General features: G+C 37.4%; 1 protein-coding gene across 4 annotated transcripts; it reads left to right on the top strand.

Annotated features, from left to right (window-relative positions):
- The first annotated feature begins 148 nt into the window (after positions 1 to 148).
- PLA2G4F (phospholipase A2 group IVF) lies at positions 149 to 27,250 on the top strand. 4 transcript variants are annotated; one of them, XM_013101554.5, is made up of 20 exons: positions 149 to 2,605; positions 6,759 to 6,831; positions 7,746 to 7,882; positions 9,253 to 9,381; positions 10,815 to 10,855; positions 11,432 to 11,474; positions 12,741 to 12,807; positions 13,101 to 13,270; positions 14,145 to 14,258; positions 14,717 to 14,754; positions 15,694 to 15,829; positions 16,513 to 16,649; positions 17,745 to 17,967; positions 18,526 to 18,640; positions 19,845 to 19,982; positions 21,962 to 22,069; positions 22,918 to 23,112; positions 23,419 to 23,585; positions 24,154 to 24,340; positions 25,673 to 27,250. In XM_013101554.5, the coding sequence occupies exons 1-20, from the start codon at positions 2,495 to 2,497 to the stop codon at positions 25,900 to 25,902; spliced, it is 2,559 nt and encodes an 852-aa protein (XP_012957008.2). In that variant the 5' UTR covers positions 149 to 2,494; the 3' UTR covers positions 25,903 to 27,250. The 4 variants fall into 4 exon arrangements, with proteins under 4 accessions (XP_012957008.2, XP_071894888.1, XP_012957009.1 ...); XM_013101555.5 differs by lacking the exon at positions 149 to 2,605 and adding an exon at positions 2,653 to 5,033; XM_072038787.1 differs by lacking the exon at positions 6,759 to 6,831 and having other exon boundaries at positions 2,489 to 2,605.
- The last annotated feature ends 679 nt before the right edge of the window (positions 27,251 to 27,929 follow it).

Genomic DNA, 27,929 nt, shown 5'->3' with positions numbered 1-27,929 from the left:
TTGTGAGGTTAAGCTTTCTGGGCTGCTCTAGATTATTTTTTATATGTTAGTCCTCACTTTCTCCTGGAAGTCAGGCTTGATGGAGGGTCTCCCAGTATCACTCCTGCTTTAATAACATGTAATCCAAATGAGACCATGTCATATGACAGCTGTTACCACTTCTCAACTTTGGTTTTTAGATCTACAAGTTTATAATATGCTTGTGAATGTTCTCAAAATCCTACTAAAACACTTCTGTATTCTTTGAATAATGTTTTTGAAAGTCTTATACTATTAAATACATACTTATTAGAGAATACTAAAATCATTGACATGTTTTTTGAGCGGTGTTATGCTGTTTGAGGGTGAAGGTGATTGATCTCTGTGTGACTAAATCAGGAAACGTTTAGGTTCTCAGATTTGCAGTTGCTTGAAGTGTAGGTCAAAGACTAGCCTAGTGTTAGAATATAGATCTTCATTTTTCCCATCCTATAGGAAGGAGATATACAGGCTCTGAGGAAGAGTCTTTGTGACAGACAATTGAACATATGGGTATGCTGTTACTTCTGTAGAAACCAACCTGTGGGGAACAAAAAATAAATAAAAATTGATACTGTCCTTTGGAATCTTCATCTCTTCTGACTTTTCAGCTCTCCTTTCAGTGCTGTTAATGGAAGCAAAAGGGGTTGCTTGCATTATTCATGCACATTTTAAGTACTATATAGTATGGTTAGCAATGGTTTGAATCGTTCATAATTGCTGACAGAAAAATAACTGAATGAAATGTAGACAGACATCTACTTTACCACTGTGGGGATACTAGTCCTAGCAGGAATAAAGTTAGCAGGTGTGAGGCCGTCTTTCTCGTGTCATGTTTTGATGCCATTTTCTTTGCTTGTTTTCTTATTTGGATAGGAAATGACAGAAGCAAGCAACTCTTCTGATATTAAGTTGGCTGTCAACAGTATATCTAGATATATAAAACTGTACACAAACATTGTTTGTGCATGATATGTGACTCTGAAACTGTTCTTATGTATATGTTTTAAAGAGCTTTCAGTTCTTGAGAGAGAAATTCTATAAACATACAGTCCCTGTACTGAGATTTCATTGGAAGAGGGCAGAGAACTTCAGGAAAAGGCAGGTAAGACTGGTTTAAATGCATCAGGCAGTCACCAGATAAAACAGAGGTTCTGAGTACTGCTTGTAATATTCTGTTTAGAATGTGTGATTTCTCCATGTTAGCTTACTATGTGAGGCAGCCTCAGTTTTCCTGTAATTTGCATTCATGAGCTATACTAGTTAAATCATGCTTATGGTTCTGTAATTTTTCTATTATAACTGAATAGGGTTCTCTTTCACTTTAAGTGCAATGATATGGAGAAATGCAAAGAAATTGCTTTTTCAGCTGTGTTTACCATACCATTTAATGCAACTACTGGCTGTTTTGCAATGGTACTGTACTCACTTTCTGCCTGTGCGTTGACTGTAAGTCTGTGAATTCACTGACTAGTACTGACTTGTTTGTGCTACGAATACCAGCACTGATGCTTTATTAATTTTCTTAAATTCTAAGCTAGTGAATGACAGTAATGACAGGAAATGATTAATTAATGAGACCTTACTGAGAATGTGGCACGTTATCACATTTGTCTGTGCTGGTGTCATGCCACATTACTGGCTTTCATATGTTTGCTACCACTTTCTAACTGTTGAAACAGTTGTTTGATGCTTCAGTTCATACTCTTCAGTAAAAACCTGCAGATGAGAGAGCTGTCAGCAGCTGTTAACAAGCATCACTTAAAGCAAACAATTTCTTTTGCTACTGAGATATTTCTTAAAGTACATAGAACCATGGCCTTATCGGTTGTACAAGTTTTCAAGAACATTTGGCGGAAGAATCAAGACAATACTACATGGAAAGGGGAAGAATAAAGGATGGATTTATGCAGACAGCTCACATAGTGCAAGGCTAGATGTGGTGCTGGATTTTTTTTCGTTCTGAGTCCTAACAGGACAAATGATAGTGTCTCAGTTCAGGCCTCCCTGAAACTTCTCTGAACGTCTGTAGTCAATGAGAAATACAGCTTTTCGTCAGGCTTGCAAGATGGGAATTTGTATCTATTTAAAAATATTCTTTTATGGTGTGCTGAAATCTGAAAAAGTTTTGAAACAGTCAAAGTCCTAAATCAGGTCAAAGAAAATCTGGACTCGTAGTTGTGAGGTTGTGGCTTAATCACAGCAGTACTTCCTCCTACTCAGAGCTTCCCTGTCCAGTGCTGCTTTGCTGCTATCTTGCACCAGCATTTGAAAAACCTGCCAGTGAGGCTTTGAACTGGGTTGTTTGGCAAGTGCAGGCCACACCTCTGCTTCTCACAGTTGGAACGAAGCCTGCTCATGTGCAAAACTTCAGACCAAGCCTGTAGTAAGCAGCTCTTCACAGCCAGATATCTAGGGACTCTTTTGCGTTTTTTGTCAGGTTTTCTACTGAGACAAAAGGCTATTTTTTTTTTCCATGTTCTGTGAGGTGCTGCGGGGTCTGGTTCCACACAGAGTGCTGCCTTTTCTGGCAGCTGTGCTTTTCCAAAGAAAGGAGAGAAGAGAGACTGGATTTTATCACTGGCGGGTAAGACCAATTGTGTTGTCTTTGAGACAGCATTCCTTAGCTGATCTGTTTGGCAATGACTTCCTGTTAGTGCACATATGTAAAAAACAGTCCTGTGCTTCTTCAGTGATTAATCAAAAAATTTACCGTTGGATGAAAATTTTGGATAATGACAATGCTAATGTAGATTTGATTTTTTTTTTTTTTTTTTTTTTACTAAAGTTGGGTTCTGTGTGAAACAATGCAGAGCAGGTCTCTGTTTCCTTGGGTTCTGGGAAACACAATTAAGCTGATACTTTTTTGGAGGAAACTCTAGCATATCAGGCTTCTCAGTAGTAGAGACAGAATGGTGCTTACATGTTTTCTTGTAAAATTTTCTTGTAAAATATCCTTGATTGGCATTCTCTTTCTTTTTCCTGTCCACCTTATCCCATTGGGCTTTATGGTTACTTAGTCTGCTTTAGATTATTACTTTAAACACCCATTCATAATGCAGTACAGCCACATTTGATAAGCGCTTCCAATGTGTTTGGCCTTCAGGTGCTTTATAATCAGTCCATTGTACAAGGTGGTATGCCCAATAACCTCAATTTTGAATTGTACTTAGCTGTTTGAGAAGGAGCCTTTGTCTGGAAGATCTGATCTGTCATCTGATTACCTGCTTCCATTACCATAAATCTGGAAGTTAAAATTGAGGTGACCATTAAATATCTGAGGATGGCTTACTGCCACTTTGGTCTACTGTTTGCTTTGTGATACAAATGATTGTTACTGGCTTGAGTGTTGTTTTTTTTTTTTTTTTTTAATGTTGTTCGCTACTTAGCAAGTCAGGGTAGGAGAGGCTAATATTAGCCTGCTGTGATTTTCATTAACCAGTAAATCAAAGGATGTGATGCTTTCACTCAAGTACTCCTTATGTAAATCAATACATTAAAAAAATAGGCACTACTTAAAAAGCAAGGTTGTGTTGCCTGGTAGGGAGAAATTTTGTATTGACTTTTTAATAGCAAGTGATCAAGGGAAGGGAAGCATATCAGTCTTCGGCTTTGGTGGCGAATTAAGTATGACCTAATCTATTTTAATAAATTTTCCAAAGTTTAGCCTGTTTCACAATTCTGAAAGCAATGTAAGCTTAGAGTGAGCCCAGTGTTTGCCACTACTATTGTGATACTGAGCTGTTTGCACTACTCGTTATCACCTGACTGGTTATAAAACTTTTCTTCCAGTAGACTGTAGTTCAGGGTCTAAGTCTTTTTTCCCAACAGTGGGTGAGCACTTCTGGGCAAAGAAGGAAAATGCAAAGAGTACCTGAGAAAGATAGGAATTCACTTTTGGGTTTAATAGCAAACTTGGCAAGATGCTGTGGCTGAAATTAGGAGGAGGGGATTTGTAGGCAGCGTTTTCACTTGGAAGCAAGAACAAGGCGAGGGGGCATTCTCCCTTGATAAAGTTGATTCTTCTTACTGAGCTGCCCCTTTGCCTGCTAGCAGTAAACCTATGGTTTAGCAGCTGCATTTTTATTTACTATTGTAAACATTTCTCTAATGAAACTGGCATGCCTATGATGTGTCATCTGTGTCCACTGCGAGATGTGGAGAGGATTCCAGGACTTAAATTCCACTGTATAAAGGCAGGTATTCTGGGATGTATGAGTGAAGACTACTGGATCCTGTACCTGGGATAACCTGTTTTACAGTCCCTTGCTGCTACATCAGCACCTTCAGTTTAGATTAAAGGTACAGACAGTTGTTAGCAGGGCTGAGGGTGTGAGAATTAAGTCTTGCACCCTCACGTAAGGGTTTCATGTTTTTTTTTCAGACAATGTTTCTCCTGAGCTCTGAAAAAGGGGTGGTTCTAAAGAATCATTAAACTGCAAATTAGAAATTTGTTGCTTGCATCTATCATCATGTACACTGGTGTAGACAGAACTGTAGTTATTTGTCATAAATTTCCCATACACATTTCTTGCCTGCCTCTTCCCAGATGTGTTCAGATAGAGCACATCTAATGCTCAGGCTTCGTTACTCTGTAAGCTCATCTTGTAGTATGTTACAACCCTGGCTAAAATATAATTACAAGAGGCAGAAGGTGAGGTTCTGGCATATTGATAATGCAGCCTTGGGAGCACAGGAAGATCTCTCTTGCACTATATGCCCTTAAATTATGATCTAGGAGTGGGAAATGTATCCTCTGCTATGTAATGACTGGCTTAAAATCAACAGGTGCTGGAGACCTTTGGAAGGAACTTTTGAACATGTGACTGTGTTGACAGATGGTGTGCAGTAAAAGAGCAATGTGCTTATCTTTATGGTATTCTGTGCTTCCTCTGCTGTTAGTGACTGAATTCAAGGTGATAGCTACATTAGTGAAGATTGCTTTGGCAGCAGTGACAGTATGGTCATGTAGCTTCACTTCTCAACAACCTGAAGAATTGTATCACCTTCAGGAGGTTGGTGAGAATAAACTATGCAATCCTTAATTTCTTTCTGTAGTCCCTTCCTCAGTTTGAGGAGGTAGAAAGAAGGGCAGACTTTGCATGAGAAACTACTCTGTGATTGAAAAGAAATACAAGTGATCAGGAAATGTTTAAAAACAAGGAAAAAGCATCTGAAGAGCAGAGCTCAGGATGAAATTAGAAGTGAAGGCACGTCTTGCTGCCAGAAACAAATGGGGGAAGGAGTATCTAGAATGCTGCGTTGATGTTGCAAATAAAAACTCTTTAGTAATAGTATAATTGGAGTTTATTTGCTCAAATTTTAATTGGCAGTTCAGTATGAAGTATCTTAGGCTATGCATGTAAATTTTACCCTTGGTGCTCACAGTAGATGGCACTCCATACAAAGATGTTCAGTGTACTAGTCCTGGTTTTTAGTCTGCTGTTCAAACCCTGTTTTTCAAAAGCTACCAAATGTCTTAGGGTGATAAGAAATTAGGAAAACTCCACAAGTATGTGACTGCACAGTAGAATTCTATTTATTAGATAGGGAATATTCGAGAACATTTTGACAGTTAACGGTTCATTGTTTATTCTCTTTTTTGAGACCCTAATTAGAGATATGAATGGACAACCTTTTGATATAACATGTAGCACTCTGCAGCATTTTGTTGTAAGCAAAGATCCTATTGAATTCAGTTGTCAATGAATGCTTAGCGTACCTGAAATTAAACTGTGGTCTCAAGTCCACAGGGTAGAAAATGATGAATATAGAACTAATGACCACTTCTGGAAAGTACTTTGGGATGGGATTTAATAGAAGGGTTTGTAGTTGGTCATTATTTTGTCCTGGTTTGTCACTTAATTTAGGAATAGGAGGCAGAATCCCATTCTGTTCACAAGATTTACATGATTGCTTTTCTCCAGTTTGCACCAAATCCCTTCAAATGATATCCTCATGTTGTCCCCTGCCACTCAGGCTTGTCTTCTTTATGATTGTCTAGAATTTAGTCAGGTTTATATTCCCCTCATATCTGGGCAGTTAGACACTACCTTCCAAAAATAGCCTTGCAGAAGTTTTCAAGAACAAGAATTGCGTTTTAATCTATACTGGTAGCATGCACTATTTAGAGTACTGATATGAATAACAGTTCAGAATGAATAGGAATTTCAGGTTTTCCTTTTTGTTGCTTATAGTGCCATGAAGTATTTTTCCATAAGAAAGTGTAATTTTTTCCCCTCATTGTAAACAGCATGTGCTTTCTACATCTTCAGACAATAAGCTAATTAATTCAGTTCTTAAGGTTCTTCCCACATCTGCTATTGCTCAAGTATGCATATGCCCTTAGCAAGTGCTCTGAAGAAACCAGGCAAGTCATAATTCAAATTATTTGAGGAGCTTCAGTTTCTTTTTATCCTTCATCAGGAATGAGCTAATGAAGCAATTAAAATTATCTATAATTACAGGAAACCCTAAATCAGGGGCTTACTTTCTGAAGGCTGTGAGGAGTTATCCTAAGAATCATTTATTGCCTTGCTGAAAGGGAATTGAGTTCACTTCTAGCCTCCTTTAGACTTCCTCCAGGAAACTAAAAATACTGTGTATATTCCCAAATGGAATCATAAATAGTTTATTTTGTTCTGGCTGGTCTGGTCCTTCTCTCTGGATTGATATTAGTGTGGTTACAGAACAGGTATTGCAGTTGAGTTGCATGCTGAGCCTTGTTCCTGCCTTTTCAGTGGGAGAAGCACCCTTACTACAACCTAACTGTAAAAGTCCTCCGAGCCAGAAACATCAAGGGTACAGATCTGCGTAAGTATTTAGTAAAGGTATTAAGAAAACAGATAATTTATTCAGAGGTCATCTGTAACACAGGTTGTATTGTGATGTGAACTTCTTACATGTAATGTATTGCTTTTATATCTGCACAATGGTTTTTCTTGTAAGGCATTATATATACATACACACACACATATGTATGTATGTATGTATATGTACATTTTAAAGGTGTAATGTGTGGCCAAGCTACAGGTTAACTTCGCAGAACAAAATAAGGTGAGTCCTAGTACCATTTCATTAATTTAATTTCCTTGCTCCTTTTCATGATGATCCATTGTGGCCTGTTTGATAGACCTCTGTCTGAATTCAGCACTCAGGTTATGGGAAAGTTCACCCTTCCAGGTGCAGGACTTCAGTAACTGCAAGTGCCAATTTTCAGTTAAATTCTAGCTTCCAGATGTTTTTCTTGATTAGTTACAGTATCATTTTCTTTCATGTTTCTGCTTGTTTTGTTTACATGGTTGAAATTTTTTAAGGGGTAGGTGACTGACTGATTCCAAGACAATCTTTTTTTTTGTTTTTTAACCTATTTCTGGTTTTGATAGCATGGTATATATTCCTCTTATGTATCTGTGTTGAGTGAAGCTTTCAGGGCTGTTTTGGGGTATTTGGATCTTTGAAGGAATCAAGTGTCATGAATAGAGTTAATACAGTAAGGTGGTCTGCTTGACTTAGGCTTGTTTTTGATATCCACCATCAGACCACTGTAATGCTAAATGATTGTCCAGGGAACAGAAAAACTGCTGTTTTTCTGTTTGCTCTACAAATTTGCTCTTAATTTTGCACATTTTTTTATGATGCAATGCGATTTAGTAAGTGAGGAGCTCATGGGGAAGAATGCGTTTGATTAAAGTAGTTGTAATATATCTCTGCACTCTCTGCTCCAGTGTCAAAAGCAGACTGCTATGTGGAAATGAAACTGCCCACTGCATCTCCAATGGTCTACCGGACTCAGGTTGTTGACAATTGTGATAACCCAGAGTGGAATGAAACCTTCCAGTACCGAATCCATAGTGCTGTCAAGGTGAGGAACGCCCTTTGTGGAGCTGGTTGGACTGTCTGCATTTGTGTGTTGGCTTGCTTTTGACACTTCATTCAAAACCAAGGGATCTTTATCCTCAAAAGCAGTGGCATGTGTAAGGTGGTGGTCTTCAGTGGTACCAGAAGCTGTAGCATGTCTAGTGATAACCACAGCTGTTTATAGGTGCACCATCTTTTGCAAATTACACCTAGAATTTACTGTAAATGTCCTTGTGATGCAACTCAAGAAAGGGAAGTTAGGCACTATCAAATAAATGAAATTTTTGATCGTGCATGTTAGTATTTGATGGTTGCTTCTACTTTCACATTGTAGCTGTTCCATTCTTCTATCTCTGCTTGTCTTACACTGCATATTGTCTAGGATTCCGAGCATTTAAGGGAAGGTAATGGGAACTAAACTACAAATCACTCTGTCGCTTAGCCAGGTGTCTTACCTGTCCCTTCAGCCACGTCTAGCCATTAGTTCCAAAAAACAAGGAAAGCTAAATTGAAACTCTTAATAGAAACAGAATGTTAGATCTTCCTAGCAGGACCTAATGAAACATGATAAAAAATTTTTATCATACTATGAGCATTCATTCTCAAAGTGATCTAATGGTAGAGGGAAGGAAAAAGTATTTTTGGAAGATTATTTTTAGCGTGGAACCATTGCTTTGCATAACATCCTAGGCTTTGGAATAAGGTTCATTAACAAGAAATTATCCCTCTCACTTGGAGTGCCTTTCTGTAGTGGTTGGTGATGAAGGTGGAATGCTAATTGACTTAGAGAAATTGTAAGAAAATTGCAAACGAAACTTTTGAGTGTGTGAGCTTTTTATTCCCCTGCAGGCTTATGAAGCCGCAGTCTGGTTGCTGCTGTGAGGCTAAACCAGCACAAGTTTAAGTTCAGCCTTGTTTTGCTGAAAACTAGTTTTTTCGAGGCTAGTTTTTGTTGTCATGTGTAGTTTATTGCTTCTGTTTCAGTTAATTTCTGTTGAACTGGACTGTTGAGACAATGCTGAGCAAGAAGTGATAGGTCCCTGCAATATCCTGGACTGAGTCATGCTGAAAGAGTGGATATTGCTGTTCATTCTTCAGGCAAATCTGTGGCAACCTGGTGGAGAGAAGTATCCCCCCCGCCTCCGTTCTGCTGTGACCTCTCTCTAGCTGGGAAGCTCAGAAAAAGCTTTAGCTAAACACTGTCAAATAGAAGCTTTGTGCTTAACTATGCGTAAGTCCTGCTGAACGCAGTGAATTCCCTTCAGGGATGGGAAAGGGCAGCGGTACTGATTAATGCATAAAATGCCTGTTCACAGCTACTGAGGTTCATGGAAGTGCTTCTGTCTTCACCTAAGACTGTTTGTTTGGTTTTAGAACATTTTGGAAATGACACTCTATGACAAGGATGTCCTAGTCAGCGATGAGCTCACTTCCATCGTCTTCGATGTAGGAGGCATGAAGCCAGGTCAGCCCCTGCTGCGCACTTTCAAGTTGAACCCCGAGGTTAGTCCACAGCTCCTTTCCCGGAGCTCTGAATAGCTGCAGCTCGTGTTACAGATATCAAGCAGTACATGCTTGTTCCATGCATCTGAGTGTTGTAGAGGCCACAAGGGGAAAATGTAGCAACAGATGGTGTTTAGGGACTTACTGTTATTTGAGATGTTTCTAAAATAACAAGTGATTTTTTTTGTGTTCCACAGTCTTTGGGATGTCCAGCTAAACAAAACTTTGCGGTTACTTCTGTCTTTCAGAAGATGTTGAAACGTTTTTGAAGAGGATTTTTGTTTTTAACAGGCAAGAAAGGCGTAAACTGAGCTTAAAATGAAAGGCATTTGTTGTCAGCTGTTTTGTGAATTGCAGACTATCTTATTTATTTGATCATCATCAGTTTGCAATGAAGAAATTTACTGCTGCAAAGGTTACTTCTGTATTTAATAAGTCAAAAGCTTAAGAACAGCTTATTTTTTGCTGAGCTATGTTCAGTTACATTTAACTTCTGCTTCGTGAGGGTGACATTGGTGCCTATGAGCTGCTGTCAGTCCCTAGGCACTTATTTATGGCCTTGCAACAAGATGACTTTAGTTACGTAAAATAAGCTATGTCACCAATCTGATCTCTTTTGTAATTGCCTCAAACACATTGCTACAATAGGCCTGGAGTACAGGTGAGCTAATGATGTGTTTTCTTGAGAAATCTGGCTTCAGTGCTGACGGTATGGTCAGAAGCAGATTAACTGGTATGTAGTTAGCAGGGAGGTTTTCGTCAGTGTCACATGCCCTCTAAATGATTTGTGATCACAGAAGGAGACTTAGTAACTTGCTTGTTCCCACTACGTTATCCTGTCTGCTGAATGCTTAAAAAGTGGTCTTGATCAGTAACTATGGAACTGGAAGCTGTAACTTCAGTGAAAGAAAATAGCCCAAGTTGGCTTCTACTTAGTTATTTTAGAAGCTGCACTGGGTCAATCATTTACTGTATGCTATGGCAGGGGGAAAGATGGCTGGGTCGAAGTCTATACATGACAAAATAAAGGCAGCAATGAGCTAGGAGTGTAATCTGTTGAAATAATAAATGGGAGGAAACACCAAGTCTCCTGTAGAAGCTGTTTTCAGAGGCAGCACTGCAGCGGTGCTTGAGCTGGAAGAGTGTTTATTCAAAAGCAGGGTAATGGATCAGAGAGCCAAGTCTCATTTGTGGGCACTTGTCTCATCAAACATAGATGTGTCTGGTCATATAGAAAGTGCCTGGGAGAACAGGAATGTTTAAAGTGCAGCAACAAAAAAGGCTGCATTCTGAAGCTTGGCTTGAGTTTTTGTAAAAGTGACAGAAGTAGTTGTTATCATTTTTAACAGGAGAAAAACTTAATCTCATGGAAAAGATTGTTATAATCATACTCACGTTCAAGGGTCACCTCTGACCAACTTCTATTTTTAAAGGATAATGAAGAGCTGGATGTAGAGTTCTGCTTGGAGAAATGGTGAGTTATACCTGAGGAGCTAAGTGAATTTGTGCTATAGGGAGATGTTGTGTTAGTTGCTTTTTTCTGAGCAGTGACAGTCTTGTTCATGAGGAGGCTAATGTGTTATGTTTTTCTATGATGCATAAGTTGGTCACCAGTGGCTGATTGCAAGTGTCCTTAAAGTGCCAACCACCAAAATTTGGGGGTACCGAAGAGGAAATAAAAGTTTGATTTTTATGGGAATGGCAACACTGCAAAGGAAGTTACTTCAACATATTTTGCATAAGCTAAATTAGTTAAGAGTGGAAAGCTTTACACACACAAAGTATACGGGTTATCTGTATGACAGTCTATCTAATCTCAGCTTTTCTTTATGTTATCAAAATAACGACATGTTTATAGTGGTAGAGGAATTTTTTCTTCAGTAATTTTTTTCTGTTATTCTGTCAAGGGAAATAGAGTCAGTCTAGTCAGTATAATCCGTTGCAATGAGGACCTTCCTCTCCTGCCTCTTATCAGAGAGCTAGTTTGTGAGTAGAATGATACAAAAATTAAAACTAAAACTCATTTGCATTAAACCTCTTCCTTTTACAGCTCAGATACCCCTACAGAGGTATTGACCAATGGAGTACTTGTGGTGAGTACACTGAAGTCAGTTATGTGTATTGGGGTTTACCCCTGAACATAGGTGTTTAATAGTTAGAGGACAAGAATTGTTTAAGATTCGACTCCTGGATCCAAATAACTCATATTCTTGCCAGCACTTGCCTCTGCTTTAAAATTTGCTGTTTAAAAACATTCCTCAGGTTTTTGAAACTTGATACCAACTCCTGGGAAGGCTGATTTTTTTGTCCAGTATACCTGTTTAAAATATGTAAACAAAAAACTCTTAAGAAGGCTGGTGAGTCCTGAGGACCATCATGTGTTTTCTATCCTAGATGCTGTTTGGATGTAGTCTTCTTCCTTATCTTAACATTCATTATTTCTAGGATTTTCTCATTGCCATTAATAAGTAGATCATAATTCTGGAGGTATTTGTCTATTCTCTTGGGGTGATCAGGATTTTTTTTCCAAAAAGTACATTATACATTAAAAATCTTTCTTTTTTTTTTTTTTTTCCAAAGAAAAGGGGCTGAGATGCCAATTTTTAATAGGAGAAAGAAGGGAGGGAAAGAGTTATCTCACTGTTGAAATGCAGATTAAAACTTTGCATTTCAACAATGAGAGAACTACTTCCCTCCATTTTTCAGGAAAAAATTGATGGCTTGTAATGGCTTACTTCTGCAGACTGTTTCACGGTATAGAACCCCTTGTATTTATATTTCCCTCAGCAAATCAGTCTTAAGTTCAAGCAGTAGATATGTTTACTCTCTTTGAGAGCAGTTATGGTTAATTAAATTTTGTATCCCCTGTCCTAGAAGGGAAGGTGAAGATTGTTTGGTGTGAGACACTGTTTCATGAGGACATGGATAATCCAAAACAAAAAGTCATGGTAGAATTTATGAAGTGTTTTCTAGAACCTGAACAGATTCTGTATAGGTACTCGCATGTCCATTTAAAAAAAAAAAACAAAAAAAACAACCAAACAAAACAAAACAAAACAAAACCATAATTAGAAGAAAGAAAGAGGAAGGGAAAAAAAGTAAACTTATAAATATGAGGTACAGGTTGAAAAAAAACCTGGAATAGGAGAAGTGGTTTTCATTCTGAAACAAGACCAAATAATCCCTTTTTGCTAAAACAAAACTTGCTCTTTATGGATTATATTGATCATTCAAATATTTTTTTTTTTTTTGAAACATTGTAGCTGTAAGCCTGGTCCCTACCATAGTAGGTGGATTAAGCTTCAACAAAAAAAATGAACTCAAATTTCATAGCCAGAACTTGTTTCTTCTTTTCATAGGTTCATCCTTGTTTGTCTCTGCAAGGGACTGTCAACAAAGAAGAAAAAATAAAAGAGAAACAGCAAGGTATGTCTGCCTGCAGAATCTACTTCACAGCATGTTTATTCCGTGGGAGAGAGGGGAGACCCCTCACTGTCTATCAAGTGTATTCTTATATGTTGACTACAAAATTGACTTTGTTAGTTAATTTAGTATTAAAAATAAAGGCAAAATAATATTGGGTCACTTCCATTGGGTGCCCCATGAAAGAGACTTGAGAGTCTTTACTTGTGTTTTCATATTTTCAGCTACATTTAACAAAAGTATTTGATTTTCAGCAAATGGATTCTGCAGTCTAAACGTCTTATTCTAATACACAGGTAGCTGTGCGGTGAAGCTTTCTGTTCCAGGGGCGTATCAGAAGCAGCTGTGTATTCCTTGGAGACCAGATAATGAGAAGGATTATGGAACCTCCTTTGTTTTTCATGTGGACAAAGAAATGCATCCAGAACTGCAAGTGGAGCTGGAGCAAACAATATCTATCCTACAGGTAAGCAACTGTCCTGGCTGCTACAAAGGTTATAAACACTTTTGAATAAATCCACCCTGAAAACAGTGTCTTTGGTCTATAAAGAGCCTTTAAACATAAACTGAATGGCCTTAGTTTGATCATAAGAAGGCAGCCAATGTCTTCAGATGTCCAGGGATATCAGTTTTGGATATATTGTTCAGGTATGCATGGATCTCAAAAACTTGCACTGAAAGCAAGTTTCTTCTTGGTACTTGTGGTGCTGAAAGGGTCATTCGTTATTAAGGTTAGTTGTCACTTCCAGATACACCTTTCAGATACAAGAATCAGAGTTAATTCTTTAATGTTGTACCTGGTCAAATCAGAATTTTCTAGGCTAGAATTCTGTCTTCAACTGATGTATTTTCTGTTTCTGCATTAGGAATCGATGGCCAGGCTTAGGTTGATCTTTATTATCACTTGTTATGGATTCATTTTTCTCTATTTCAAATCCTGCTTTGAAGACTATACAAGTTCCCTTGTGGGTTTTCTGACACGTATCACTACAACAATTCAGGGGAAAAATCCTATATTTGGAGATAAAGGTTTTTGTGTGTGGCAGACAGCTATATTAGAAAAATATAATAATTTAAAAAAAAAAAAAAAACAAAAAAACAAAAAAAAAAAACACAAAAACAGCTGTTTCAGTGACAGAAATAATCCCAGCAAAGATCTGTCAAGCAGAGAGCAGGACAGGAGTCCAAGGTCTCAGAAAGCCTTAGACTGCTTTGGAAAAGGGTTAGTTGTAATGATTGCCAGGATTGTTTGCTATTTTGTTTTATTTTTGTTTGTTTGTGACAGTCATATCATTAACATTTTTACTGAAGCACTCAAACAACATTTTATTTTTTATTAGGATGGGATGAACCCTGATATTGAAAAGCATACTACAGTTCTGGGACAGGGGACTGTACCAGTTAATTCCCTTCCTGTTGGACAAAAAGTTGATAGAGTTGTTTCTCTGGGAGAGGTAATGTCAACTATTGCACCTATTTTAACATGCTTTGAATACCCCCCACTGGTTTTAGGCATTTGGAAAGTCAAACTGCATGTGATTCTTAGGAGTGCTGTTTTCTTGTAGATCTAGAATGAAATAGCAATATTACTCAGTGCAGCTTTTCTAAAAATGTTTTTGTGGCTGGCAAAGGTAAGAAACAAAAATATCTGAGGAGGAGAGAAGCAAGAAGCTTGCAGAAGAAATAAATGTTTTGTCTGCTCTCTGATTTTGTTTAGTCACTGTAAATAAACTATTTCAGATTACTAAAAATGTTTGAAATAGATTGAAGAGAAAGGTGTTCCACAGAGGTAGTTTTGTGAATGAGTGCTGTTCTAGTTAGTATCTTGTGACCATATTGATGTAATAACCTGTATTTAGTAGTGCCACCTATGCAGTTGCTATCAATTGCAAGATTTTTTCTGTGTTCACAGGGACAAAGTTTGGATATAAGTTTGAAAGCTGAAGAGAGGTGAGTGGGAACCTCAAAGATCTCTAAAATGAGGAAAGGCCTTAATTCTCATAGGGAGCTGAGTGATTATCCCTGCTGCTCTGGGAAAGTATGCAGTCTCAATCAAACTCTTGGGACAGATAAAAGAGAAAACCTTCTCGATTATTTTTCTTTTCACATATGTGGTTATTCTCTTTCAAGACACTATCTCTTGGATTGGTGTTAATCCTGCTGAAATCTGAACAACATTTTCTGTTTTCCTAACACTTAAAGCGTGGGAAGCTGATGGTGTAAATATGAAGTAGTTTTGATAGATGCAGATAGTTCCCAGAATATCGGTGCTGTACCGACAAATAGGGAAGGACAGCTTGATGTGTGAAGAGCTTGAATGGGGGGAATGGTGCAAGAAAGGAGTGCTAAGGAAATAATAACACACAAAATTGAGAAGTTGTCTTATGAGTTGGTAGGGTAATTAGGTATATAGTCATTAACTGAAGATCCTCCTCCCCTTTCAAAAACTTGTATAGCAAGTTTGTTTTCCTGTTGTACCGTCCTGACACTGTTTTAAAATCACTTTCCCCTCATTTTCCATCCGTGTCAATGTAGTGTTCTCAATTGCTCCTTGTACAATTTTCTTTCAACCACTGAGAATCTTTTCTTCCTGTCTGTGAAATTCCTGAAGCTTAACCTGAATGACTGCCTGACACAGATTTTGTATTTAGACATAGAGAGAAAAACTACAGGGAGATGTTTCATTTTTAATTCCAAATGCTCTTACTGCAAAACAGCTAGTAAATAGACATACACTTCAGACAGCAGTCTGAGTGGTAGCCATCTAACAGTTTGATCCAGTGATTCATGTCAGCACCTAGAATGTGTTTACAAAAAATGCTTTTCCCAGGAAATTCCAAATCCTGCAGAACTTACTGTTTTTTGTGTATGCTTTGATTTCTTTTTCAGTACTTGGGATCTAGATATACGTCTGGGTTTTGACCTCTGTAAAGAGGAGAGAGAATTTGTGGACAAAAGGAAGAAATTAGTTTCTGAGGTGCTGAAGAAGACTCTTAATTTAAAGGAATCCCCTCGGAAAGATGAGGTATCGAGCACAGAGAAATTCATAAATCCTTTGTGCTTGTTGATAATTAGTTAAGTATTGTAGGATTCTTTGCCTATAACCAACAGAATATGGTTCACATTTACCATGAGAGATCCCTGCAGCGTTTCATTACTGAAATCTCACATCTTGTATTTCTAAAATTCCGAGGGATGTGTGTGATTTGCTATATATTTCCTATATATTGGACTTTGAGCTCTGAATTGTGATGATGGGAGAGACAATTTTAGAATGGTTTAGTTGAAGCTCACCATAGAGAACCCGCTTCTAAATTGCTGATTTGGAAACAGTTATTTCTAGATATCCTGATATATTCCCCTGTGATCTTCAGGTGCTGTTAGGAGAATCACCGCTCCTTTTTTCCCCTATTCTACTGTGCATGTTGTATGGCATGCAACTAAATGTGTGTTAATATACATAACAGTTTCAGTAAGTCACTGTCATGAAGATAACTGGTATCTTTATCGTAAGCCATGTATTTTAATTACAGAACAGGGAAAAGGGTGCTGATGGAAATCAAACCTAAAATTAATTGAAATGTAAATGGAACGGATATATTATTTCCTATGTAAGAATGAGACTTGAACAGGATTACTTCTGTGTAACTGTTGATTTACTGGCAATTAAAAGTCTGTGATTGTCACTCCTGAGTTTGCTGGCTGCAGGTTCCAGTTGTAGCAGTACTGGGGTCTGGAGGTGGGATGAGAGCACTGACTTCATTCTATGGCAGCCTAGCTGGGCTTCAGCAGCTGGGCCTTCTGGATGCTGCAGTATATCTGAGTGGGATTTCTGGCTCTACTTGGTAAGTTGTGTGCAGTGTTGACTCCAGAAACTTATAGTTGAATATGTTAGTATCGATGCAAAAAATAAGGCCAGAACTGTATTTTTGCCATTTACAGACAGAAAATGAAGTTAAATGTTTCATCAGATTTTGCCTGAGAGTTCTGATGGGAATCCTAAAGAGTCAAAGATTCATTATCACTTGTAACTTATACAGCTATTGGCTAAATTTATAAATCTGCTGCTTTTGCAAGCATGGCAGCTAGTAGCAGAATTTAGTACATGAATAAAGCTGCTCTGGATTCCCTCAGAACCCTGACTTCAAAAACTTGCCCTATGTGCTTACTGTTGCCAAGAAGATAACCAGGGTGGTGCAACACTGGAAACATCTCTATGCAGACCACTAAGTCACTAACTTCTGCAGTGGCATATGCAGCTGAGTGGCGGAATAGCACTGGATTTGGTAGTCTGGAGCAATGTGCTGAAGTGTCAGACATGGTTAGAATGTTTCAGTAGCTCAGTTTTTGGAGTGTGTGTTGAAATCCATCCTTCCTGTAAGTACGCATTGTTTTCGTGAAATGATTTAACTGAGTTTTGAATCTTGACAATATAAGCTTCCCTTCCATAGCTTTGTGCATTAACTTCTGTTTGTAAAACATTTTTAACTAACCTTTTGATTCAAAGTTAGACTTTCAAATAAATTTAGTCATCCTCTAACCAAGCATCTAAACTGTCTCATTTTAACCAGACCTGTGTTCTGATGAAGGCTATGGCCTTTATTACGGTGCAATAGAACCCTTGCTGTCTGCTAGTCTCTCAGAGTCATTATGGCCTGAAGTTAACTCATATTTATAAGTTAGCACATGAGCTAATACATGATTTTTGTAACGTCCGTGAAAGATACATTAGGAATCAGGGAGAAACTGTCATGCAGGGTTCTCAGCATGTTTTAGAGCACAGAGATCAATTATTATTGGCTCTTTACAATGTCTTATTTTTAGCTAGACTTCTCAAGCCATGAAGTAAATATTACTCACAGGAGTAACAATGTTTAGCTATAATTTATTGTTAACATAAAGGCCACTTTTACTGATGATGTTAATGTAATCATTTTCAGGTGTTTATCAACATTGTATCAAGACCCTTACTGGTCACAGAAAGATCTTCAAGATGCAATCAACAGAGCTCAGGGTATTGTGTCCAGCAGCAAAGGAGGGGCATTTTCCCCAGAACGACTGAAATACTATTTCCAGGAGTTGAATTCAATGGAAAGTAGTGGACGGAAAGTGTCCTTCACAGATTTGTGGGGTCTTATTGTGGAGTATTTCCTACAACAGAAGGTAAAAGAGTTCATGTTAGTCTTCCAGCTGGGACCTCAGCACACCCATATGTTGAATGTCAAGAAATTAATTAGTCTCTGCCTTTATAGGCTGTTTGGGAATAGGCAGTGTTGTGGAATAAACATAGAGGGTTTTTATTTCTTTCTGCCTCAGATATCCCAGCACCCCTCTTTACTAAAGAATTTTGAAATCTTATGTATTAGTGCTATAGAAAAACTGAGCGTTTATTTGGAATAACTTGTTAAATTAATAGCTTTTGTATTGGGCAGGTTAAGCCTGAAAAAATGTTGATATTGGTTTTGCAAAACTGTATTACTATTCTGTATTTGTTATGCTAATTGAAATCAGAGGGGTAAGTAGCTTGTTAATAACATCTGATATTCTAATTATACAACTGCAGAAATCCCGACAAAACTTAATTGTATGCATGGACTGAGGGAGGAAAGGGACTTTGAATTAGTAGCATTGTTAGTCAGATGGTAAGAAACAGCTTCAAATTACTGAAGTATGGGGACAGAATTTATGTTAATATGTTTCTCCTTCTTTGTTTGTAACCAGGAAGATGCATCAAAGCTGTCTGATCAGCAAGAAGCAGTGAAATGGGCCCAGAACCCTTATCCCATCTATGCAGCTGTCAATGTGAGACCCAATATTAGTAGTGGTGACTTTGCAGGTATGAACATGGCAGGTTTCTTTTGGTTTGCTAAAATCTATAAATTCCTTTCACCTACACAGTCCCAGTTGTCTTTTGTTGAAACTCACTATTCAGGTAATGAACAGCTGACAACAGATAACAAGGCTTAAAAGGCGATAGGGTAATGAATAACAGTGTGTTGTCATCCCAATTACAAATGTTTTCATTGTGGCTATGAAGGAAGAGTATTAACTCAGCTGGCTACTCTGCATGTTTTACAAGAAAATGCCTGAAATATTCAGGAGCTAAGAGGGAAGATTGTTGTAATACTTAAGTCTGTCTGCATTGGAAAACCGAAGTACTTGGTAATCAAGAGACCTACTTCATGGGAGTTTTCTTTTATAATCTCACATATCTGATTTATGGAAAATTCAGGTAATATGATGGATTGGAAAACTTGCAGCATGTGTCATGAAAATAGTGGTATTTAACAGCCTGGGTTCTTGGTTGTACAGTTGCAGAACAAAAAGGCCAGTCCTATTGCATGTCACTTGCAATTTTAAATACAAGGCAACAAGCAATCACAGAGTCAAACAGGAACACAAACTGTTGTGTCCATCATTGTACAACTATTATTTTTTTCCCTTTTTGTTGCTCTTCTTTTGTTCAGGAAGAGTGTGTGTGGGTGTATGTAAGGAAGATGAATTTTAAAGCAGAACTTGAAGGACAATGAATTTCATTTGCAAATATTTGTGGAGAGCTTTCAAGCATGAAGGGACATTTCAATAAGTAGACAATGAATTCTACCACAGTTGGTCAACTGAGATGTGAAATCAGTATTGTAATATTTACTGATAGTAAACAGGATGAGGTAAATACAGGAAAATTGAAGTAGCTTCCCTTTGGCATGATGAAAAAAGTTTAAAATAGAGGTGAAATGGGTAGGATATTTCTGCAGTAACAGTCAAAATGGAGCAAAAAAAAAAAATTTTTCTCCAAAAAGCCAGGAAGAAAAGAGATGGGATTGAGGTAGTGAAACCTGTACAGCAGTTGATATTAATGATGTGTATGTAAGATGGAGGCTCCATGAGAAGAATAGCAAGGAAGTCCACAGTAATAGTGAAAGAAGTGGAGGGAGACTCCCTTATGCCCCACTTGTGTGAACAGAAATCAAATGAGTATTTTTTACCTACACTTACTTTGAGGTGAGTAAATCCTCACTAATCGGATGTCTTGTTCTTAGAATGGTGTGAGTTTACTCCCTATGAAGTTGGGTTTCGCAAATATGGAGCTTTTGTCCGAACAGAGGACTTCGACAGCGAGTTCTTCATGGGAAGGCTTATCCAGAAACGTCCAGAGCCTAGAATTTGTTTTCTACAAGGTATGAGCTTACAGTAGTAAATAGAAGGAGTAGATAGAAAATCACATTGCTTTTAGGACTTATCAACTGAAACCTATGCTTTTTTGTCCCTTTCTAAAGAGTTCAAAAAGGGTAAAAATGTCAAATCTTTCTCTAAAGGTATAGATGCAGTTGTTACAGTATTATAGTCTGATACTCCTTAGTCTGCAGAGTCTTTTTGAAGACTGGCTCCCAGTGGTGTCACAAAAGCCCAGTGAAGGTGTCTAGATTAATTCAGAAAATGAGGGCATATATTTTTGATATTACTGTTTGCAAAAAATTTAACGTTCAGCCAAGCTGTGTAGCATCACATTGCTTTTAGATATGGTTGTACGTGTAGGAGGTGATGTTGTCTGTTACAGCATGTTGCTTCATTCCATTTACATCGTCTTCCTTGTTGCTGAAGTTTTTTTTTTGTTGTTTTTGGTTTTTTTTTAAATCATTTACCTTCTGTCAGCTTTATCTTCTGTGTCACTAAAAGGTCTCTTAAGATCCCTCATATATTTTTCAGAACCTGAACAGAGAAAGAAGTATTTCGAGTGTCAGCTTAATGTTCAGTGTTAAATGGAGATCAGACAGATTGCTGAACAGGACGTGCATTTTAACTAGAGAACCTTTCCCTCAATTAAAATGACATCCTTGTAGGAATAAATTACTGTACATCACACTTACTGTACAATTACTGTAGATCAAAATCCAGGGAAGGTCAGGGAAGACTATTGCTTTCTTAGAGTGAAGTATCCTGCGCTGCAAAATATTTTTGCTTGGGATAGTGTTGTTCTTTTCCAAGGTTTATTGGTACTTACTGCCTTGTTTATTGGTACTTGCAAATGCTGTGGTTGTGGTATTAGACATTTGTCTCTCTGTCTTCCTAAAACTAGTGCTTTGGTGTGCCTGAGTAACAGATTCAACCATGATGTACCCCTCATGAGTGTAGTGCATCAAGGAGATGAGGCAAAATTGGGTTAGGTGCTAGAGATGATGCTGTCAGTGAGTGTGGTTCTCTAGGTCTCAGTTTTAGGTGGTTTCTCCAATTTGCCTTAGTTGTTTATATCTGCTTATATCTTATGTTATTTATGTCTATTTTATATCTTATGTTTAAATCTTAATTGTTCATGATCATAGAGAGTCCTAATGGCCTTTACACTTAAGAGCTGCATCCTATTTGGAGCATTATCCTTGAAGGTGTATGCAGGCAGTGACAATCTACATACAAAGATGCTGTTTTATTAGAAACAGAGTCAGGAATGTGAAGACTATAAATTGTTTATAACATTTTTTTTCCAGAGTAAAAGAACTACAGCTAATGTACTGGAAGTATTTTCTTTCCGTGATTTGGAACACAATGGTAGTTACTTAAAGCTGGAATGCTTCAGTTGGGTCAGAAGATCTTTAGACCCTGCAAGAGCTCTTAAAGCTTTCTTAAAGAATAATAGAATCATAGAACAGCTTGGGTTGGAAGGCATCATCTAGTTCCAACCCCTCTGCAACTGTGCTTGCTACGCAGCTGCTGCTTCATACAGGCATTTCTATGTACCTGAAATACTGAACTTCTTTGCCAATCACTATTGCTCAGAGTCTGCCCTGGATACCTTGCTAATCTTCTGTCTTAGTAGGTTTGTCTGCAAAGCTCTAGGCACTAAGTCTCTTCTAATTACCTATATCTTTCTACCCAGTCCACTCTTGATCATACCTGCCAAAAACTACTGCTTTAGGTCTTCCCATTCTCTTGCCATCTTTCTTTATCTCATAGAAGAGCTTTCCTCTCATAGAAGTTTCTTCATTAGATTATTGCATCCGAATTTGTCATGATTCACTCAAAGGTTTAAACTCAAACAACAAATATTAGAATAGTAGGGGTTGAGTGGCAACCTTCTCCATGATGGCAGCTGAGTAATAGGCCATTGGTTATACCAGAAAAAGCCTTTCAAGTATTAAATTATTCCTTTCTTCTTTTGCAGGAATGTGGGGCAGTGCCTTTGCTGCAAGCTTGGATGATATCTGCTTGAAAGTAGTTGGAACAGGATTGAGCTTTCTAGAGCCTTTCAAAGATGTTATCAAAGTTATAGGTAAGAACATTTAAAAATTTAAAGAATGTAGTGTGTGTAGTTTTCAAAGCTAGCATAAGGGATGGGTTTGGACAGATAGCTCTTGTGCTGTATATTACTCTATTACATACATATCACTATTGCATACATAGTGAATAGAGTATAATATATATATATATATATATATTATACATAATATATATATATATATATATATATATATATATATATATATATATATTTTAATATGACCTTGACTATAATTTTGGCTAGTTCTGGGATCTATCTTAAACACCTCTTGCAGTTCAGGGGTCCTTATCACAAGAGAAGGGCAGAAAGCCAACAGCTATGCGGGAGGTGAAGAATAAGTTTTCAGTTCCCTTCTTGGCCTATTTTTTTTTTTTTAAATGTTGAATAATCTGGTTGAATGTTAGTATTCTTCATTTGTATGATGCCTCTCTAGTAGTGAAAAGGAAGTGTATTAAAGGCTGAGAGTTGCTTAGGTGCATGTTTATAACGTCATAAGGAATAGAGGTAGAAGAGATTTTTTCCTCTCTGCAGATCTATTTTTCACACTTGTGCTGCTGTAACTATAAATACTGTTGTTGTCTTGCTGTCACTTGCTACCAGGTGTTTCTTTGTGTGCATTTGAAATGAAAAGGGACAATGATTCGAATAATCCCTTTTAAATAGGGCAGGTAAATATCCAACCATATAAATGGCAGCTTATTTAAATTTCATTACAATATTTTTTAATTAGAGGACAAAATCAGTGTTCAGACTAAACATTGCAGAAAAAAGTCTGATTGAAATGATGAAGCTGGATGAGCATTGTGTATTTATTCTGCACCCTGTTGTGGTTTCTGTAGATGACTGTCGAAGATCTCATTTCCGAGATCCAACACGACTGAAGACTCGCTTGGTTATACCTGGGGGCCCCTTGTTGCAAATTTTCCAGGATTTCTTCAAGTCCCGGGTCACGTGTGGAGAGACATTCAACTTCATGCAGGGATTGTATCTTCATAAAGATTATGTTAATGTCAAGAAATTTGTGGTTCGGAAAGGTGAATGAACCTGTATGTATCTGGGATATAGGACAGTGTGTTAATGTTCAGTAACGTGCTATATCCAGACTGATTTTATTCCATTGAAGTGAGGGAATTTAACTCTTCTTATGCCATAGCAAAAAGTTGATCTACTATTTGTCTTCCCTCATATGAGGCAAGCTCCTTATAGGGTGTTATAGGCCATTCTCAGTTCAATGTGTGGGTTGGAATGTCTTTTTCTCTTATAACCCCAGCACAACCTTTTTGTTGCTTGTATCCAGAGCTGCGTAAAGAAGCATTATAGTTACTTGAAATGTCTTCCAGGCACTCATCTGGATGCGTTTCCTAACCAGTTGACCCCCATGGAAGAGAGCTTGTATTTAGTGGATGGTGGCTTTTCTATCAACTCTCCCTTTCCATTGGTACTTCAGCCAGAGAGAGATGTGGATGTTATTTTGTCGTTCAATTTCTCCTGGGAAGCTCCGTTTGAGGTGTGAGACATAGCTGAACTTTATTACATGAGGATAGCATGTAATAGCATGAGGATGAGCACAGAATGATATCTACAATGGCAGCAGATCAGATGAGGAGATAGGAAGTGATAACTAATAAGATTTGTTTCAAAAGCCTAAGTATGTCATATTACCTAAAATAAGAATATTTGCTTAGCTCATAAGATCTTTGTTACATAATTCTATGCTTGTACTTCTAATGAAAAATTGGCTATTGGTGACTTTCATCGTGCAAGCAAGTTGTCCTGTATACATGTATACTAGTGTTTATTTTTAAGTGCAGAAAAGTCAAGGTATAGATATAGATATATAAAAAGGGTTTTAGATGAAAACTGTTGATGTTTAATAGTAGTGCTTAGTTATACTATTCTTTTTTCTGTATCATTGGCCAGATAAATTGCTTCATCCAACTGGAAGATGAATTTTTCTTTGTTTGTTTGGATTTTTTTGTTTTGATAGAATCTCTCTTCTTTTGAGGATAGTAGTTAGGCAATCTTAAAGGTATGGCTGGTATTCTATCAAAATTACTTTTGTTCTTTGACAACAGGTTTTAGAGTTGGCTCAGAAATACTGTGAGGAGCGGGAGATTCCTTTTCCAAAAATCAAACTGAGTGATGAAGATGAAAAGAAGCCAAAAGAGTGCTACATGTTTGTGGATAACAATAATCCAAAGGCTCCCATTGTGCTCCATTTCCCATTAGTGAATGACACCTTCCGGAAATACAAAGCTCCAGGTAAGGGTTCAGTGTTCCTACTTTCACTCTCCTTAGTACTTACCTATAAATTATTAAACTGTTACATTAATTTAAGGTAGGATCAACTTCCACAATTTTTTTGGAAGGGAGAGTGAGAGAAGAGCCTGGCAATTAAAAAACAAAGCTAACAAACAAACAAACAAAAAAACAGCAACAAAATGCAAGCAATAAAACCATCTAAAGGGCAGAAAGAATCAAAATGGGTAATGTTTTTGCTTATTTTTAATCAGTCTGTCCTGATGTCTGATACTGTTACTTCTAATTACCCTACATACAGGAAAGCACAATAAATCAGGTTAAATAATAAGTTTGTTTGTTTATTGGATATGAATGAGCCAATAGGCAGCAAAGTGTTGTGGACCAGTCTGTATGTCAGATCATATAACAGTGCTAAATGTTCTGTGCCTTTGCAGCGTAAAGGTCAAGTTATTAAGGAAAACAATCCCTGTTTCAGTTAATGTGATTTATATAGACCATAAGGTCTATCACTGTTTGTCAAGCAAGAGTGCTGGGATGAAGCGTAGAGCTATACTTTTAGGTAGAGACAGACAAAATTCCATGCCGTATTTTTCCCTTAGTGGGAGAGAGCAGCGTCCTGAGAAAAACTTTGGAATACATAGAGAAGAATATGCAGGACTGACCAGACAAGGGAAACATAAGTTGCCCTGTTAATGCTTTCTGTATTAATACAATGACAATTGCCAGGCTCTCAGTGCACAAAGATGAGGAGATTCAAATTAGTGGGCCTGACTGTGGTTCAAGACTGCTCTTTCTGTAGTACCAAGAAGCAAAAGTGTTTTTAGCAAATGACTTTAACATTGAGCTTTCACTACTAGTGTTTAGATTTAAATGTTAGGGTGCTAAAAACCACTAGTTTCCATTTTAAACATATTTTAAAAAATTATACTAGCCTCTTGAGGTTAGTTCAACTCAGGGTGTTGGTATCTTTTATTATCTAGTTAATAGCACTTCCAGGAAGAATTGAGCAATTGGAAGCATGGCTATTGTGGACATGCTAAACAATTTATCATAATGAAAATGCATTTTAATCCTGTGTTTTGGAGTCTAGTGGAAGCAGGAGAGGTAATAATGCTTTGTCTTCAGTTTCTAAGCACTTTGTGTCCTGAAGGAGCTGAAATGCCTGAGGAAGAGCTCTGAGGAAAGATTTGAGGTTCAACAGAGTTACCTGTGATACAGCCTCCTTGCAGAATCTAACTAAAATGAGTCTGCCACTGCTGAGTCATTTTAAGAAATAAATAAATATTTATATATATAGAATATAAATATATATATATTTTTTTCTTCTTGCAGGCATTGAACGCGAGTCAGAGGATGAGAAATCCTTTGGTGACTTTGTCATTGAGACAAAAGATTCTCCTTACCGTACACTGAATTTCACCCTTGAGCCATATGATTTCCGCAGGTTAGTGGAAGTGAATCGCTACAATGTTCTGAACAACAAGGACACTCTCTTCAAAACCCTGAACTTGGCTCTGCAAAGGAGAAAGCGGAAGAATGTCAGCAGTACATCCAATACATGAGTACCTTCCATAATGGAGGGTAAAGGCAGGCTGCAGTGTACCAAAGCCATGTGGTTCAAGCCTGAAAGCTGAAAACTGTTAGCTGGAAACTGTCTTCTTGGGAAGGGAGTAACGCATGTGACATTGAAAGTCTATTCAAGGTATCAGATGGTCTTAGAAAAACCCAAGAGAGAGTTACATCGGTGTTATACTGTTATATCAAACAGAAAAAATAGGGTTGTGTGTGAGTGTGGAAGAGGAGGAAATTATTTAGCCTGGTATCTCATCTAACGGCAGCTGATGACTAGAGAGATCTGTGCAAAGAGTGCTAGCATCTGGAGATTATCTCACAAACTCCACTGGTTCGTGGATAAAGGATCTCTGTCAAAGATGTGGGTAGTTATGAGGAAACATTGATTTCTTCCATATCTTTAACATTCTTGCTTTTTGAACCGCCATGAGGTTTTACCATTTACCTCATCTGGCATATAATTCAATGGATTGTAACCATGCATTGAGAGAGAAAATGTTCTTTTGCTTTCAACTTGCTACTGGCTATTGCCCGTATATTTGCAAGACCAAACAGTTGTTAGCTGTCTACCATTTTTGCTATTCATAGTTTTTAAGATACCTGGTATTTCCTTCTTACCTGTCTCAGGAGTTAGTAATGGCCTTCAGTGTCCCAAAAGTTCAATCAGAGTAAATTATTTTGATAAACATTTTTTTTTTTTAGGATTTTTTTTTTGAGGTAGTTTTTTTTTTTTTTTTTAATTTAAGAAATTTTTTAAATTTAAGAATTGAAGACAAACCATGTGATTGTGCTGCTTCTTCCTATAGTTTGATCATCACAAGATGATGAAATTTAAAAATAAATCAGTAAATGCTACAAGTTTCGTCTTTGTCTTTCTGTGTAAGAGGAAAGAAGACTCCTTGAAGGAATATAAAATAAATCTTTTTTCTTTTTTTTAACCTTGGGCTTGCAATTCAGACAGAGCTTTGTTCAAGGAATTAATTTGTGTGTTTCCACGTTATAGGAACATTGATGTTCAAGGTAGGAAGACCTTATAAATGTTAATAAATAATGTCAGATGCTGCTATGCTGTGGTTTGGAATTTACCTCACTTTGCAGAAAGCTTGGAGGAAAGGACTGAATTTTGCAGTTGGAACATATCTAGCACAAAAACAACAGGAAGAATAATTGTTTGCTTTTGTGGCTTTTATAATGAACCAGATGTACTGATTCTGTATTTGAAAATTGGAGAGTGGAGCATTTTCTGAAATGATGTATAGTTTTATACAAAGATAAGGTTGTTGATTTCTTTTTTGGAATGTGTTCCTCTTCTAATAAATTCTAATTCTATTAAAGTTATTCACAGTTTTTCTTATTAACACTCATTATTATTGTTACAGTCCTTATTCTAATAAGAGGTAAGCAAAATGTCAATACTGTATTGTACAGCTTCACTTATTACTTCATTTATAACTGATGAGGTGGGAAAGTAACTTATTAAGGTCATTTCAGGCTGCGCAGCAGTAGAAAGTCATCTCTTTATTATAAAGCTTCTCTTTGAGGAACCATGACTCAATTTTTTTTTTAAAGGATTTGTATTTTTTATATACATTTTGGACAGTGACTTTGGGTGGTTAAACTTCCTTGATGTCTGGAAGGACATATCCTTTATGTCCTCAGTACTTCCTTAAGCTGAAATATGAGAAACGGCAATTTAATGTTACCCTTTTTTTATTTATAATTGGTGCCAAAAAGCTACCTGCTTTTTAGGAATCTGACATCTTCCATACGTGTTCAGTGATGCTTTATTTTCCTTCCTGTGCAGGATTTTCAAGTATTCTTGTCTCAGCTGCCTTTCACCCTGCTGCCATTGCCTTTGAATTTATAGCGAGATGGGAATTTCCTTTGTTCCTCCTGTGTTGTTTTTTCTTATAATGTGCATCTGAAGTTAACTGCATGGTTTGATTACTTGTTTCTTGCTTTTGAGGTCCTTTCCCAATAGGAGGTGATTCCACGGTGTGGGTATTTAGATAGCAGC

Source organism: Anas platyrhynchos, chromosome 5, assembly GCF_047663525.1.
Source record: "Anas platyrhynchos isolate ZD024472 breed Pekin duck chromosome 5, IASCAAS_PekinDuck_T2T, whole genome shotgun sequence".
NCBI classification, from domain to species: domain Eukaryota; kingdom Metazoa; phylum Chordata; class Aves; order Anseriformes; family Anatidae; genus Anas; species Anas platyrhynchos.
This window is presented reverse-complemented; position numbering and strand designations above follow the sequence as displayed.

Coding starts and splice junctions, on each gene's coding strand:
- PLA2G4F (XM_013101555.5), top strand. CDS start 4,857: ATGGTGTGCAGTAAAAGAGCAATGTGCTTATCTTTATGGTATTCTGTG. Junction 6,832..7,745: donor CATCAAGGGTACAGATCTGC/GTAAGTATTTAG, acceptor TCTCTGCTCCAG/TGTCAAAAGCAGACTGCTAT. Junction 13,271..14,144: donor AAACAATATCTATCCTACAG/GTAAGCAACTGT, acceptor ATTTTTTATTAG/GATGGGATGAACCCTGATAT.